We start from the raw sequence: 18,294 nt of genomic DNA, 5'->3' as shown, positions 1-18,294 counted from the left end.
AATTAAAAAAACAAGTCTAACAAAGAGTTACAGAAAAAAAAATAGTAATAATTTTTCACAGAACATACAGCTGTCAGTGATTACCAACAGTGATTCATTATCATTAACTCAGCCTGGATCATTGTAGCTGTTTATCTTTCATGCTCTGATGTCTCTGAGCTCCTTGACTTTTGGAGGGCACTCATATCTGAGTGCTAAGGGACTCCCATTGTGGAATGGGTCAGATTTAAGACTTCTAGTACCCACCTCACACTTAGAGAAATGTCTTTCTACACATTTTAGGAATGCTTACAAGAGCTGCCTTCATCTTCTCCTGGAACTCTCTTTCTTGGGCCTGCAATCTCTCATTTAGCTCCTGATCTTTGGTAGCCATTTCTTTTTTATGTAATTTTTCCAGTTCAGCAACACGACCTTCTGAAGACTTCTGTAAATCAAATGTCACAAAAATAAAATTAATTTCAAAACATTAAATAATGAAACACTTTGTATTATTTCCCAATAAGAAAAACAGTGCAGAGAAAGGAAACCAAAAGTATTTGCTTCCTTTTAGTAACAATTACTTGAGACACTTACTAGTAATAAGTCCTAGAGATGTTATTTTCAAACTTAAAAGTCTTCCACATTCTTGTAAAAGAAACATCACATTTTCAAAAGACTCTTCTACAAAGGTGAACTTAGTGTTTTCAATTTTAGTTCAGATATAATAACAAATTGGAACAGAAACTTCTGTCTGTGACTTTCCCTCTATTCCCATTACTTCATAAGTCAGAAGAAAACCATCATCTGACCTACTGACCCAGCTTATATATACGCTTTACCTACAAATAACATTATGTAAATAAATCATTCTCTCAAAGCATCAGTGAAAAATTAGTAACACAACAAATGTCAAGACAAGAACATCAATCTACAGCTTAGCAAGACATGTGCAGTATGCACTTCATACTAGCTGAATAAAACTTGCTTTGATCAAGCAGATTTTAGCTATTCTTAACTAGTGATTAACAGCTGGCAACAAGTTCTTAAGACTTTTGCATGTACTGGACTAGGGTAATTACTGGAAGTACTCAGCATTAGAACTCAGAATCCTAGCGGAGATGAGCGTGAGTTCACTGACATTAATTTCTTCATCTTTAGTAAATACTGAAATATATCCTTATCATCTCTCTTCAAAGTCTCAGATGTACCTCTAGTAAATGCTTGTATTGAACACTGAAACTAAAAGAAATACAGTTCATTTTATAATGAGTAACATCCTGATTTTAAACTGTTAGTGAAAAGATATAAAGTGAAATAGAAAATTCATATGCAAGTGTTAAGTAAATCTTTAATTTCAGAGATTAATTTTTCTACAATGTTTTAAACAAGTAGAATTTTATAATAATGCTCTGATATATTAAACACATTTTACAACTACAACTTCTTTGTAATTTAATGATTAGGTTAAAAAAACAATAAAGTTATGTTTCAGTTTTTACCTTCATAATCTCAACCACCTCTTGCTTCACTCTGGTCAACTCTTGCTGAAGGTTTACCCTCTCTTCCTCACTTGCCTTTTCTACAGCTTTGATTTTTTCATCCATTTCTGCCTGTAATTTTTTCCGGGCTTCTTCTGTTCTTTGGGCCACACTCAAAGCCCTCTCAAGCTCTTCAAAAGCTGTAAAGATGAGAAGAGAAGAGAAGAGAAGAGAAGAGAAGAGAAGAGAAGAGAAGAGAAGAGAAGAGAAGAGAAGAGAAGAGAAGAGAAGAGAAGAGAAGAGAAGAGAAGAGAAGAGAAGAGAAGAGAAGAGAAGAGAAGAGAAGAGAAGAGAAGAGAAGAGAAGAGAAGAGAAGAGAAGAGAAGAGAAGAGAAGAGAAGAGAAGAGAAGAGAAGAGAAGAGAAGAGAAGAGAAATGTTAGTGAGCTTAGGAATCCATCAAGAATTCTCATGAGTTAATTATCTAAAAAACTGAGAAATATCTGTGAATGCCTTGGTCGCTTTTGGATTTCAATAGCTTCTATTTCTTCCCTTAAAATCATTATAAGGCATACAAGCCATATAAGTAAAATAGGGCTCTTTTTCTGACTAGAAGCACTAAATAATTTTGTCACGTTTTATTAAATCATGAAAGAACTCTTCCTGAACAGAATAATCAAGTTCAATACCACTGTACTTTATTTAATGAAGAATTGTTTCTTCCCCACAGCATAACCTTGATAACCTTCTCTTTAATATTGTGTAGAGATTGGTTTTGCTAATTTCATCCACTGCCTACACCCAATATAAACAGCTATGAACACAATTTAAAGGGTTCGTGAAGATTGCCTTGTGCTTCTACAAACTTTGGAAGGAAAAATCTAAGGAAAAAATATAAGCATTTGTTCTGAAAAGAACTTAAATATTTGTAACATGTTTCAAAGAACACAAGCAGAAGTAATGACAGACATAAGTCTGCTAAAACACATCTTAATTCACATATCAGAAGCAATAATCTCGTAGCTGCTTCTTATGATAACAAATATTCTAGCTTATTTCATTCACTACTGAGGTAATTACTTAAATATAGAAAGCAAGCAAATCAGTTCTTGAATGGGAGCTGTTTTGTTATGATTTTTCAATACCAGTATCCAAACACCTCACTGAAACTGACGATAGAATCTCCATAGATTACACAAATAATCACTATCAGGGAAGTCCCTTTTCCTGAAAAGGGCATGAGAAGCCTCTGCTGCACATCAAAGGAAAATTCAGTCTCAAGACAGCACAGTATATGGTACACTCTCTGCATAAACTATCTTAGGCAAAATACCTTTGTTAAGTTTGTGGTCACAGTACCAGTACCACATTTGTAATTTAACAGAGCACAGAAAAAAATTGGACCAGTTGGATATTAGTCTGGGAACAGACATAAAATCACTTTTTAAGATGTTACTTAGTATGCTCACCTTTCTTCCACTTAATTCTAAACCCGAAAACCATACATCCCTGGTTTCTTTGATATACCTACTATTGCTTAGTAAGCATTCACAACAGTTACTGTAATCCTTTTTTGTGAAACAAATATAAACAGTTAACCATATTTTAAAATATTCAGGCATGAATTTGAGAAGCAAATTATAATTTCTATTCAAAATCTTCTGATAACATTTGAAAAATGTTTTCAAACACACTGTGCTTTTTGAGCCAACACCACAAATACATTTTCAAGTTACTTAAGTCCATAAAATTGCATTCATCCAATTTCTGACCTTTCCCAACCGTTCTGCAAGGAAGCTTTTCTCTGACTGTTGACAGCAACAATTATGTTTTAGGATGTTAAAAGGTCTGCTATTGACCATGACAATACCAAACCATGTAATCATACCCAGTTTTTCGTTCCTCGTTCTACTTCAACACCTCCTTACAAAGTACTTCAAGAAATCTAAGAGATTACATCAAAGATCAAAACAGTGTAAAGCATAATGCCAGCATGCACAAGGCCTACAGCTCCTTATGAGGCAGCCACTCATTTTCTAAGCATGTTCTTCATCATCCCCACTGAGGCATTTGCCACCCAGGGCCTGGAGGACTCCACTCCTTCCCCCTGCACCCCAAACCATGAATGCAGGCTGCACCACCACAGCTGGAGAGTAGTAGCTACTGCTCTCCTCTTCCCTTAGCCCTAGCCAAAGCACACAGCTAAGACAGCCTAAACTTTTACCAAACACAATTTGGAAAAGAAAACCTGCATCTTTCTGGTTTTTGCTATGAGTAAGAGAATCTTTATTGCATTTAAGAAATCTCTTCCTTCCAAGAAAGAAAATTTAATGCATTTGCCACCACACACAAAGTCACTGAACAGAAGAATCAAATTTGCACTAAGACTGACTGCTGATAAGTGAAAGCTGAGCAACATGCAGGATGACAGCTGCACTGCCATAATTGCAAGCAGGATGCTAATGCAAACACTAGGCAGAGCTGCTGGATGAAATGTCAAGGGGGTATGAAAGCACAAAAAAGCAACACTTCACAAACACACATGGACCTGTAAAAGTTAAATTATATGCATCTCAGGCACTTTTAGCACTTCAGCAAAACAGAATGTTTTAAATCAGAGTAGTTAATTCTAGTGTAGCATAACACAAGAAAATTTCAAAAGTAGAAGGCTAACACCGGGGAGAGAGAACACAGTCTATTACTATTATTAATAATATTTTTCTAATCTATTGAAGCTTTTAATACTATTGTGGATAAAAGCTCAGAATAAGAAGCCTGTGTTTTTATCCAAGCACATCTATCCTGAGTCCTAAGAGTAAAGTAAGGACACTGCCAGTGCTCTTCTGAACCAGTATGCTGAGAAAAGATCCTTCTGTCTAAGGTATCGGTCTCATAAAGGCTCACTGGCAAAACAGAACTGCTAACAAACACATCAACAAAGCCTCAGACAAGTCTTGCAAGAACTCATTCATGTGACGAAAGCAGACCAACAGGTAGCCTTCCTGTTCAAAATATTAAACAGAGCCTGAGCACAGTCTAAGAAGCAACAGGTTACAAAACTGATTCTAATAAGACATGCACCAGAAAGTTAACTGCTTTACAAACATTACTCCTAAGTACCAGTTCCAGTTCTCCCTTCCTTGCCTCTGGCACCCTGTGTAACACAAGTTAGTACTGTTAAGGCTTCTTGACTACTCTCGTCAATACTGCAAACATATATTACCTTCAGCTGTAGTGCCATCTACTGCTGGAAATTGTGCACAAGGCACAAAACAGATAAGGTAAAAGATGTTTACATTTTCTTACTGAAGGCTGAGAGCAGGCATCTTGTCAAAAAACTACTTGAGAAATAAAGGTTGAATTAATTTCCCATAGTAAGTTTAGGCAGCTATGCAGGATTCTCAACACAGAGTCGAGGCTTATTTGTTCTCCATAGAAAGGTGCAGAGTATAAACTAATTAATCTTGAAAAGGAAACATCATCTGCAGAAAGCAGCAAAGTAAAGAAATAGGAATTCACTTTCTAAAGACTGTTTGTTTACTTACTTTACTTCACAAAACATAAACCCATCAATTAACTGCATTCTGAGAAGTCAAAGATGACTTATGACAAGAACTGAGGAATAACAAATTTCAGCTTAGCAATAAATTTACAAATTCTAACAAAATTATTGTTAAATGAAAATACAAATAATCTACATAATTTGAAAAGCATTCAATAACATTTGCAGTTGCTTCCAGTTAATGAACTGCCATTGCCTGAGAAGCACAGAATTTACTTTTAGAGCCCAGACCAAGCACCCAATGTTTGATGTAAGAAAAGAAAGCCCTTACCCCAGTCCTGTTCATACAAGGCTTGGGAAAGGCACCATGATTCACTTATTGGCATGTGTGGATGCACAAAAACAAGATGCTCTGTGAGATTTCAATACAGCGTACTTCTAACTATTAAAAAACTGAACTGCAACAGTAAGTGGGGACACTCAGTTCATACAACACACACAGAATAAGGATATGCATCTTTCAGTACACAAAAATGCATTAACATTAAACTCTCACTATTTTTCCTTGTATTAAATCAAATACTGGTGCTTTTCAGCACTGTCACTTAATTACAATGAAAAAGCCAGATACGTGACACTGACAGAATTTAAAATACGAAGTAGCCACAAAATACATCAATTTTTTTTTCTAGTCCTACACTGTAGGCTGAAGTTAATGCCAAGTGCAAATGTATCACCGCTTATTTCATTTTGTCATAATGTAGATGAAATTTAACACTTCTGAGAGTACAATATTGCACAAAGTAAATCTTCACTGAATCGCAATACAGAAAATTAACATGTCTACAATGAAAAGTAATCTCACTTAAACTAGCCAAGAAACCTAACTGCAGACCTCAAATACATAAAGCTGTCAAGTTCACAAAATCAAAGGCTGTGACAAAACCAATTTCAAGCTTTCCCAATGTTCACGCTGCTTTTTCAAATGCCGGAACAATGATTTTGACTGCACTAAGCTCCACTTCAGTTGCATGTCACAACTTCTTTGGAATGCATAGGAAAACCTAATAAACTTCACTGTACTAAGTCATCTTCCAGAGGTTCCAACATCTGCATATGCATACTTACGAGAGTACAAAAATAAGCACTCTAAGTTAAAATGGACACTTTCACACCATAAACATTACTGTAAGCACTTAAAAATAAAAAAGAACACACAACACACAAATCTCCTCTTTGTTAAGTGCAATGTGCACGATACATTATTCATAAGTTAAATTCCCTGTCACTACAGTAGTTAATTTTTCCATGAAGACAGGTCATCCTTAACTCATTCCAACTACGCAGATATGAGGGCATTACATTACAAACAGGAGCGTGCAGACATCAGTTCCTCATTAAAGGTTTCTACCACTTGTTTTAGAACAAGTGTTTTGTTTTTATGTTTTAGATAAAGTCAGCAGTAACTTCATATCTGTGGGATGTTAAACTATTATTGATAATTATATTTTGTTTAAAAAAAAAAAAAGCAACAAAAAAAACATAAAACCCTAAGCTTGCTGGTCTCAAAGAAATGTACAAAATCCAACTTCATCAAAGGAGTCAGTGATTTCTAAAACATGGATTTTACAGCTAAAAATTCTCATGAAAGGAAAGGGAAGGAGGGCAACTAATCAAAATATTCATTATTTTCACAGGTTGGTCAGACGTCTTCTATCTGACCACTCGTTGCTTTGTCATTTTGATGTTTCCTTTGCTGGTTTTGGAAGCTGAACCTACTCTTCTGTATTGCAAACTCATATTTAAAAATGGAAAGTTCTGATCTAAACTTACATAGATTTAAAATAAAACTGCTACAAGGTGTATGGTTTGAACTTCTCAGTACTTACAGAGAGAAAAACACCATACTGTATGCTCTGTACAACTAATCACATCATAGCTCCTGCCACGACTGTGAACTACTCCCTCTAAATGCCTATGAGAACAATCTAAACATTTCTCTGTGAATTTTGATAGATACAGTGCATAAAGGGTAGATTGACTGAAAGAACACAAAAAATTAATGCTATCAAATTTCCAACAACAGCAAACTTTGGTTGGTAATAATTGTACAAGTATTAGGTTACAAAGCCCTGAAACACCAGGATCATCACTAATATTTTAGTGGGAAAAAGACCTGAAATGCTTCTGCTACAGCTGTTGAAAGAAAATGTTTGTTATGATTGTATCACATCCTCCTGTTTTTAATTCTTCCCAAGTTCTTATGTGTTAATTGCTATATTTTTTATAGCAAATATAGATGGTGTTAGAATGACAACTTAAATCTTTCCAAAGTTTCTCTCCTGAAATTACACCAATACAAAACTACGTCAATCTTGCTTTTTGATACAAAGAAGGTAAAGCTGCTTTTGCAGCTTCCTTCCTTGCTCAAGTTGAAATAATAGGAGAGTATCACACAAAACAGTTAATAACCCATGACTAGAAGTGAAGTTACTAATGACGTCTGCCGGGGTGACAGCCGAACACTGTGAATGTGAAAGCTAATAAACTTCAGTTTCTTACCAGCTCTTTCAGACTTCTCTTTCAGCTCTTTTAATTCCTCGCCTTGTGTAGTTATCTGCTTGATCCGAGCACGCAGCTGAGCTACCTCTTCCTCCTTCATTTCCAATGTTTCATGCATTTGCCGCTTTGTCTCTGCAATTACCATACCCTACAGAAAAGGTCCTTGTGATAAAAACTAATGGACAAGTAAAATGCGTATTGAAAACAATTTCAAGCTAGGATACACTCCCTGTTAGAAATAACCTTTAATCCATTACTACAATATCAGAAATCATGGTATTTTTTTTCTATGTCAGAAAACAGAAAATAATAAAAAGATCAGAAGAGGAATTATTCTGAAGAGCCAAAAATTATCTAGTGGTTAAAAGTGCTCCTCCAGGAAACAAGAACCATCAGTAAAATTTATTTTCTTGGGACAGACATTTTTCTTTGTAATATGTATTCTGATTCTCCTTAAAGAACAAGCATGGATGACGATGAACATTAGTCATGCTGCTTGTTACACCACCATCAAAAGTTATTCCAAGTAATCACAGTTAAAAAAAAAATAAATCTGGAGAAACTCTCCATATTCCTATGAAACTACAGATACTTCATCGGGTGTTTAACTCCTTTATCTAGCATCTCATCCTTGTTAGATGTTTTAAATCTTGCACTGAGGTGTGTAACCATCGGAGTCCACTCACTTATCATTATGTCTTTGCATAACATGCTCTTGCAGTATTATCTAAGAGACAAATATTTAAAAGTATCTATATAATAAAATTCTCAGCTAGCTTAAATGGTTTACTTGTTAAAACTGGAGGCAAGGCAAATCAAACTAGATGACTAAGAACAGCTTTAAACACCACTAAGTCAGATATTTCAAGTTTAAGAACTCTTCTTCCAAAACTGCTGTTTATATAAAAATTCTTCCTTATTTACCTTGTCCTGTTCTAGTTGCTCAATCAAATTTTTTGCATCACGCAGCTGTGTAATCAGTTTTGTCTTCTCACCCATGTGAAGGTCCTAAAATGAAAATAAAGAGAGTCCATCAGCAAAAGCTTTAAATGCTGCCATGCGCATGAAAATACCTTCTGGTAAGCACTTGAGGTTTGGCTTTTAGAAGAATGATTTCTAGACTGGTACATGACCAAAACTGTTATTACATCAAAAATGTTACACAGGCTAGCAGTGTGGCCCTGCATTATGCCTTGGAGGTGAAGCAGAGGAAATGAAAGCAGGCAGCCGTAGAATTACTCCTAAATCTTCCAGTCTTAGGCTGCTTCATAGCTTTCCTAACAATCCAGGTATCCGAAGGCACGGGATCTCTTATGGATGAGAGAGAACTAATGGTAAAACGGGCAAGAAATATATCTAAGGCATCTGCTCCCCTACCCACATCATGGCTTACAACATGATCTTAGCAACGCAGAATTTTATCTGTTTGTGCCCTATGAATAAATTCTGCAAGTACTGAAATTCTTGCATCATTTTTGTAGCTACCCATAAAGTCAAGATCATTTTACCTTCATTTTCTCTAGCTCCTGAAGTCTCTCTTCCAACTGTTCCTGCAGTGCCTCTTTCTCGTTGGTTAGCTGGGCACAGCGCTCCTTGTGTGACCGAATCATCTCCTTGCAGCGTTGCAGCAAGTTCTCTTGGCGCTTCACCCTCTGATGAAGAGTTTCCAGTGTTTTAACAGAATCTTCATTACCCTCTACAGACAATATACCAACATTACCACGTGCACAGTTTTTCCAAAATGCAGATCTACTTACATAATTCACAGGGAGGGTGACTCACAGATCTTTAAATAAAGAAAGTTGTGCAAAGTTTGCAAAATTTCCAACTGACAACTCTACATGCATTCCAGGTCCAGCTAGAAATCATGCATGCACATACACAAGATGGCAAAAGAATTTTTTCACTCCAAATTAATCTGCAAATCCCAATATGTAAAGCAAATCATATCTCTAAAGTGCCAAGCAAACAGGCCTTATTTTCACAGTGTTTTGTATGACATCAATTCTAGTATAGCAAGGTTGGCAATATTGCATTAGGCAGGAAAAAGGCCAAGTTCAGTATCTTTCTAAGCTATGCTATTCTCCATAGAAATAGCTTCTCATAGCTAGAAAAGCTACTATCTTCTCTAGCATATGGATAATATCTTATGTTCTGTCCTGGTGCTCTGAAAATAGGATCAGACACGTTCTCAGCCATTCATTTCATGACCACTGGGTCTTACACAATACAATTCTGAAGGAGATTTGAACACAGGAACCATCCTGAACTCTGATTCCTGGGGACTAAGTATGTATGTTACTTCCTAAGCAGCATATTCTTAGGAAGGGCATGACACTGGGCAAGAAAATCTTTGCTCTAACACCACATGTTATTTACACAGAAAAATCACGGCAAATCCTGAATGAAGATAATTTCAAGATGCATCTTCATCTCTATCTGAAGCCTAACACTTACGAAGTCATGATTGACACTTTCATGATATGCCAGCAATATATTATCCCACAATCAATAACCAAATCTAAACAATACTGGGATTTCTATAGCTCAGATATCTCCATATAGAGGAAACCTTAAAAGAGATCAGTCAATAGTCCAAGTATCAAAATTCTTTACTTCTACTTATTCTGGAAAAAACACACCAACAAAAAGTATAGGCAACTGGTCTCTTCTAAACTCTAGGGACAGTTCCTTGCTTATGGGAAACAAAATCTTTTAATAATATGAAATGAAGACAGCAAGAACCCCTAGTGGCAACAGCAATACTTGGCATTAACATTATTTATAAGGGCTACACAGACAAGATTTGAATTCCTATAGAAATTCAGCATCTTTGAATGGTTACTGTGTCCTATAGGTGCCATCCTGTTTCCAAAAAAACCCATCTCTTCTCTAGAAAACACATTGTGCCTTAAGTACTTTTACTCCATTGTAAATAAAAGCATGCTTTATTCCCCCAAAATCAAGATCTTTTAAAACAGCCCCAGTACCTACCATCACTTCCTGGTTCCATCATATTTTCTGAATTGATTTCTTTCGTTTGACTTTGAACTTGTGGTTCAGACTGGTTATTTGGATCAGGTAACTCAGTGCCTATCTGACCATTCTGTAACCTCTGCTTCAGCAATGATACCTAAACAAAATGTTCTTTTAGTTAAAAGGTAAGGATTCTAAGATGACAACGTTTTTGTTTGAAGAACAAGAGAAAGTTAAGAAAACTGTTTTTAGCAAATAGAGATAGTAAAAATCTGTCTGGTTATTTTTAGCATTTTTTAAAATCACAATTATGTTTCTAAGCAACAAAAATGGTATAATTAGGAGTGGAGAATCAACAAAGATCAATTAAGGAACATACATTTTACAAAAGCATTTTTAGCTCAGATATCTGCTAATGTTATGTTCTTGATTACAAAGACATTGCTAAGGTATTTAAGTACAGATCAAACATCTGTATTCAACAAGAATGAGATTTTCCAAAGGTATTCCAGAGGTATCTATTTAATTCCTAGAGAATCATAAATTCTCAGGTTTTAAAACACAGCAGCACTTATGATAAAACATGGACACTCAATGCAGGAAATTCATAAAAAGTATATGGAAAACACTAATTTTTAAAAACAACTCTTGGGGATGGTGTTGTACCTGAGTTTGCAGAACACTAATAAGTTGATCCTTTTCTTCTAAGGAAGCATCAAATTCCTCCTGGAGATGTTTCTTAGCTTGTTGATCCATCTGGAGCTCCTGAGAATCATAAGAAATGTGTTTACATTTCAAACAAAAACTGAAATATGAATCTAAAAAGCTTATATATATTATGAAACAGTATCTCACTGCAACTGTAACTTTGTGAAAAAAAAACATAAAACATCTATTTCTTTTACTAAACAACAACAGGAAAACCTAATTCTAATCCCAGCAACTAAAATAAGAGATTAGATTAGACGTGAAATTATAAAGGATTCTCTCTTCCAGAAAACAAGTTTGTGTTGGGAATCAAATCTGTTCCTAAAAACCTGTTTTCCACGCACACGTTTTTCCTGGGAACTAAGGAATCCTCTTTGGTAAACCAGCATTTAGGCACCAGATTAAATCAACATAAACAGCAGAAATGTAAACTTCCTTTATGCTTCATTCGATACACTGGAATTGCAATATGACACATGAAATTTGTTACAACAGAAAGTAGTATGGTTTGGGTTTGTTTTTTTTTGTTGTTGTTACTTTTGTTTGTCTGTTTGTTTATAATCTTGAATGTGTCTCAAATGAGACAGAGGATGCCAAAAAACGTCAGGAGTGGCTTTACTTGGTACTTGAATTCATTTAGCTGAACACCTTTAGAAACTTGTAGCCTAAATAGAAAGTAATATCTACATCACATTATAAAATGCTTATTCAAGGTAGTTTCTGATTGCTTTTAAAGTTTATCTATTTTTAAATTATTATTTAAATAATTATTGTTAGCAAGATAAGCGTAAACTTGCATTCAACTTCTTACTGAGAACCAGAACCATACACATTTCATCCAGGCACTGCTAATTGCTTTTTATCCATGTTTTTATTTTTTTTCATTCACTTAATCCACATGCAACTTTACTAGGAAGATATACCCTAGAAAGCCAACAGTCCTATAATCATCATTCTGCAAGGGTGCTGCTTGTGTAAAAGCAAGTGCCACCTGTAAATATGTGATCTGTCATGCACACTTAGTTGTGTTACAGAAAGCATAAAGAAAGGATGAAAAAGCAAATGAGACAAAATGCAAGGCACTCAATGGCGCCTGCTTTGCTTTCACCCAATTCCCAGTCTTGCGTTTATGGTCTCCTGCTTCCACAATCAGCAAACACCAATTATGAGACCTTTGGCAGTGAGCACCGACTGCCAAAAGGACAGAGTTGCAAAGAAGGTTCAAGTAAAGCTGTTCCCCTCTACTTTCAACAAACCACATCCATTTCTGAACCATATGCTTTCTCGTGTTCTCAGGAACTGCTGATCACACCTCATTACTATGCTTCAGAACTGTAGAGGCAATTCCTTTCACAGCAAAAATGCCAATAAAATGTTCTGAAACCAGCACTGCAACAGACCTCTGCATTCAAAAACCCTTTCTGACCCCTGTCTGAGAGCAGACACAAAGCACTGCCGAAGAGTTATTTTTAATAGGAAAAACCTAATGCAAAACTTAAAGTAAAATAAATATTTACATCCATATTTGCACCATCAGTTTAAAACAAGGAAAACTTAATTTGCTCTTACATCGCCTCCTCAGAAGAAACTTGTTTAATCCAAAACACTTACGGGAAGAATGGACTGTATGATGAAGGACAGCTCTTTTGGTTTAGTTTTTTAATTAAATACTGATAAATAAGCGGCTACATAAATGAACGATGAATTCATTAACATTACAGCATTCACAGTGGAATCTTTCCATTTTATTTGTATGTTTTAATTACTGTTATTTTAAGTTTTGTTTTAACTACATGTTGTAATATTCAGGCTTTCAAAAGACCAAAGAATTGTTTTTTGAAGATTTTAAATTAATAGAAAAGAATTTAAGTCTTAGGTTTTAGGAATCTTTAAATCTGTAAGATTTTTAAGGATAAAACACATACGTACTTAATATCTCTTTTTAAACATACACACACAATCACATCTCTTATAGTCAAAGAACTTTGGCAAAAGATGCTAAAAGTTCAGTATGCACATATGCAACCCTTTTCCTAATAAAAACATGTTATGTCTGATATATATAAGCCTCTCAAACTTTATAAAGCATCAATACGCAGGAAAACTGAATGTACTGGGGCACGCAGCTATCCACTTGACATGGAATACATTACTCACATTTGTAGCAAAGAAAGAAATGCTGACAAGTCAATTTGTCTGCATGGCTGTGGGTATTTCTAGAATTATTTATATCCCCCCCAAGAAGTAAGTAAATCAAAACAACAGCAAAAAAGAAACCACTGAACTCAACAGCCATGAAAACCCTTATAGGAAAGACCTGTTATTTGTATTTACCTAGTTTAATTGTTTCTCAATACTAAAAAAGCTAGAAGTTACAGAGCCACATCTAATGCCAGCCCCAACAACACTGCAATAACCACACACATTTCAACCAGGTTCACAATCATGAGAAAAGCAATTCAATTGGTTCTACGAACTGCTCTGCCTTAGACTGTGACAATAATCTGCTGAATGGGAAATAAACAAGAGAAACAGCCTCATGTTAGGCAATAAAAGCAAGCAGTTAAAAACCCTGCTGTGCAATAGGAAATATTTTCCAAATTGAATTTAAAATCAAGAACCAAGCACAGACAAAGATCCACTGCATGTATGGAGGAAAGCAAACATTCAACCAATAAAGGAATTTACCTCTCTCAGTTCTCCAATTCTGCGAAGTGCTTTATCCTGACTCTGACTCAGGATGCCCTTAAAAAGGAATAAACAATATTAAATGTAACTGCAGGTACAAAGTATAGATAAACTCATAGAACTGCATTTCAGCAGAAGAAATCTGTGTTTATATTTATTTTTCTTTCAAGTCAAATTTGATGTGTAAGTATTGCAATAAACTACCAACTGTGAGTTGGCAATCCATCACATGAATTCAGTTAATGCGGTCAAAAAGGCAGAAGTACAACAGCTTCACAGCTATCTGCACAAACCTGTATTAGCTGAGATTTCTAAGGGCACCAAGCTGAGAGATAGTTTTCTCTTTATTTTATTTATAAATAAAATACACAAGCATATGTAAACATGTACAAATGCACATAAATGAATATAAACAAAGGACAAATGTGTACTTGCACTACATATTTCAAGATTTAGAAAAGCACTCGAACACGAGAGGAAGAATAGTAATGCTTACCTGTAGCTTCTTCTTCTCTCGCTGGATAACTTGATAAGCAGACACCAGCTAAAATACAGAAAACAGTAATAATGATGATAATGCACCCACTAACAGATATCAAAATAATTTGCTTAGTTGTATCACTATATGCATTTCCAAACTCCTTACTTCACTTGGAAAGCTCTTCTGACAGGAATATACGAAAACAATTGTCTTATGCAATGTTCACCTTTTTCAAAGTCTATGTGTCAAAGCAAATAGGTTACTCAGGACTCACACACAGTACTCCCTTCACTGAAAATAATCCTAAGAACTCCCAAGCTTAAGTATAGGTGGTCGAAAACTACATCAGAAAGTTATATCCCGAAGAATTACTTCTGTGGGGATGTACATTTTTAAGGGTACAAATCCCAGAGAGTTTGAATATAAAAATGGTTTCATCTTATAAAGTACACTTTCAGCTCCAGGAGAAAAAGGGTTGTGTAAGAGTGAATGTTCTCATGCCATGTGCTTTGTACAAACCCAAGCAGACAAAGAAAAACTGGAAGTGAATGAAATTTTTCATTGTAAGCTGACAAAAGGACTTCATGAGTAACTGCACAATTTAGTTTAATTAAAAATCTGATCGCAATTGCCTAAGCTGTCCAAAGCTGAAGTAGCATAATGGAACTTGGAACCAGAATACACTCTTTTCCAACTACTGAAAAATTAAGGAAAATCAATGCAAAACATGAAACCCAGAAATCTGTAAGTCAGTAAATATCTTCCAAATGTAATCTAAAAACTGGAACTTCTCAGAATTCAAAGCTACTATTAATTTTGAGTCACACTTACTTCATACCTAGAAGAAATCAAAAATTATATTACTGAGACGCCAACTCCGCATTCTACTTTCAATAAGAAAATATTTTAGATCTTAAAATTCTCACTGTATGTTCCAATGCATTTCCTCCAAGCTCCAACACGTCTTTAAATGGAATTCAAAGAACTGGAGAAACTCATACGCACAAAATATCTTTTTGATAGGGAAAACTAGGACTTGCTGGACAGACTGCACTAAAAACACAAAACAAAATCTACAAATTGGAGAGTTTTCATTTTAACAACACTTATTTTACTTAAACCTTTAGAAAATACAACCTTATCATACTAGCTGGAAGATAATGAAAAAATAAAGGGAGCTAACAGTGAATGAACTAATTAAACACAGCTTTTTAAGATATATGTTAGACACAATAATTGCCGTATATGTCTTAGACTGCATGGATTTTCAAACTGAGAGACAAAAATCTACACAGAAATTTCTTAATTTGTGGGTACCACAAGTAACTTAAAAAAAAACAACAAACACAACAACATACATTTATTTTTAAATACAAGATGTATACTTAAAAAAAAAAATAAATAAATAAGGCCTGGAAAGTTTAGTCTTCCAAACAATTTGGACAGTGAGTAGCAATGCTACTAATATCATTGCTTTCCACTGTCAAGGCAAAATAAAAGAAACATAGAAGTGGTATACATAGAAGTTGTGGGGAACAGAACTCAATGACTGAAAACAAAGTGTCCCTGATAAATACATGGTGTGAAGCACAGAGTGTAGGTGCTTCTGAAACTTGCTCTGAAGTACAAAGTATATCTGCCATCAAACCAGCACAGGCCATGCTCAGCACCATACTCAACACCAGCCTAGGTACACGCTTTCACCAAAAAACCTCCTTGACCTGTTTCTGGGTGAGGAAAACACTTGGACAAAGTGACAGTCAACTCTGTTCCCAAAAAGAAGTAATTATTTACAAACAAGAGATGAAAAGGGAGAAACTTTAACAAGCTGGAGAGGCTGGATGACAAGAATCTCATGAAGTTCCACAAGGGGACATGCAAAACCCTGCGCCTGCTAAGGAATAACCCCAAGAGCCCAGCTGGGAAGCAGCTCTGCAGAGAAGGACATAGGGGTCCTGGTAGCCACAAAATTGTATGTGAGTCAGCAGTGTGCCCTTGGTGCTTGGAAGGCTAATTGTAGTCTTGGCTGCATCAGGCAATGTGCTGCCAACAGGTCAAGAGAGGTGATTTGTCCACAGTACTCAGGATTCGAGAGGCCACAATTGAAGTACTAACTGTTCCAGTTTGGGGCCTTCCAGAACGAGAGACCTGGAGATATTAGAAAGGGCCTGAGGAGTTGCCACCAAGATAAAGAAGGGATCAGAGCACCTCTTTAACAAGAAGATGCTGATATTGCTCAGCCTGATGCAGAGGAGGCTCTCATCAATGTCCATAAACACCTGAAGGGAGAGCAAAGAAAGGCTCTTTACAGTGGTTCCCAGACAAGAAACAATGGGAACAAAGTAGAATACTGGAAGGTTACCTCTGAATACCAGGAAGCACTTCTGTGCTGTGCAACTGACAGACCACTGGCCCAGGCTGTCTGAAGGGCTGTGGAGACTTAGCCTAGGAGAACTCCAAAAGCCACCTGAACATGATTTGGGTGGCCCTATTTGATCAGGGATTGGACCAGACAGACTCTGAGGTCCCTTTGTACCTCAGCTATTCTGTGATTCTGTGAAAAGTATTTCCACACTGTACTACCAGCAAAACTTTTGACTTGTCTAGGCCAAGCATAGCCAGACTTAATATAATAATTAAAAGTCTATGATATTTATAATAGGATCCATTTGTTCCAAGCTGAGAAAAACTGCAGAGAAAAAATGATGACCCACTACTGTGGTATTCTAGTCTTACTTTTTTCCTTCCTCTCCCTTCAGTGCCATTGCTTACCTCGGTGTATTTCCCTCTGTAGTTGCCCAAGCTGCGCTCCATTCGGCGCAGTCGCTGCAACAGCTGCTCCTTGCTGAGGCTGTCTGCATTTCCTGAAACCTCCTCTGTCTCACTTTCAATGTCAGAAGGTGGGTCAAAGGTGGGACCAGTTGCATCCACATCCAGTCGATTCAGTGAATCTCTTGAGGATGTTCGTACCAGAGACTCTTTAGAAGAAGAGCGGAACAGGGACTCTTTTACTGGGCTTCGAAACAATGACTCCATGGATGGAACTCGGAGCTGAAGACGCTGGGTGAAAGACTGAGCATCATTTGGCTGCAAGAACCCAAAGCAAGAAGTTACTTCTACACTGCTTTTAGGCAGAGAAAACACTAATGCTGAGGAAACAAAGACCTGAGTAGGGCCAAGGAACCACTGTCACCCAGCAAAGCACCATAGAGATGACACAAAAAAAGCTACCATTCCCTTAGCAGTCACCTCCCTGTGTGGAAAAAACAGCCATGCAACTACCAGGTGTGTGCAGTTTCAGAGAACAACTAAATTCAATACAATGCAGTTCCAATTTACTTTCCTGGAAGCATGTATTTCTGTGCAAACCCATTAAAAAGTGAATACATAAACAAAAAGCTGCATTTACTTTTTACCTCCAATTAAAATATATAAATGCAACTCACTTATTGATGCATTAAACAGAAGTTTGTATTTATCTCAAAGATACAAAGACCTCTTCCTACGATTGAGAAAATAAATTAATTGTAAAAGTCCTTGTACAACAGCTCTAACATGATATTGAAGAGACTTTATTTTAAATAGATATATAATTTTTACAAAAAATGCAATTACTGATTTATGCAACACAAGTCCTTGTGAGGTTTTAAAACAGCAGAGCCTATGCTATAAAAATATGCACTGCTGGTGCTAGAGCAGTGACTTTACAGTGCTACCAAATGATATAGCCTACAAAAAGGCTGGAATGCACACAGTAGGAATTGCTGCTAACCCCACTCCAGCAACTCAGATGTACTCAGATGAGATATATTAAAGGATGACCTCCACCTTATCATTAGTGATGACTTTTTTTTAAGTCTATCAGTTATTTTCCTTCAGCTAGAAAGTAACTCTGTCCTAATAATATCTTAGAAATATGCT

General features: G+C 36.1%; 1 protein-coding gene across 10 annotated transcripts in view; it reads right to left on the bottom strand.

The window, feature by feature from the left end:
- Positions 1-18,294, bottom strand: part of GOLGA4 (golgin A4) — a 57,773-nt gene that overhangs the window by 24,597 nt on the left and 14,882 nt on the right. For 7 of the 10 annotated variants that reach the window (XM_015854953.3, XM_015854952.3, XM_015854956.3 and 4 more), the window contains 10 exons: positions 17,146-17,460; positions 14,389-14,436; positions 13,893-13,949; positions 11,163-11,261; positions 10,515-10,653; positions 9,029-9,216; positions 8,445-8,528; positions 7,521-7,668; positions 1,479-1,657; positions 293-424 (listed from right to left, as the gene is read on the bottom strand). In XM_015854953.3, coding sequence (XP_015710439.2) covers positions 293-424; positions 1,479-1,657; positions 7,521-7,668; positions 8,445-8,528; positions 9,029-9,216; positions 10,515-10,653; positions 11,163-11,261; positions 13,893-13,949; positions 14,389-14,436; positions 17,146-17,460 — 1,389 coding nt within the window. Of the gene's footprint in view, positions 1-246; positions 425-1,478; positions 1,658-7,520; positions 7,669-8,444; positions 8,529-9,028; positions 9,217-10,514; positions 10,654-11,162; positions 11,262-13,892; positions 13,950-14,388; positions 14,437-17,145; positions 17,461-18,294 lie in introns of those variants that run through there. The other 3 variants (XM_085537652.1, XM_015854964.3, XM_085537653.1) reach the window with 3 other exon arrangements.

Source organism: Coturnix japonica, chromosome 2, assembly GCF_054131305.1.
Source record: "Coturnix japonica strain WE chromosome 2, WE-NBRP24, whole genome shotgun sequence".
Taxonomy (NCBI): domain Eukaryota; kingdom Metazoa; phylum Chordata; class Aves; order Galliformes; family Phasianidae; genus Coturnix; species Coturnix japonica.
This window is presented reverse-complemented; position numbering and strand designations above follow the sequence as displayed.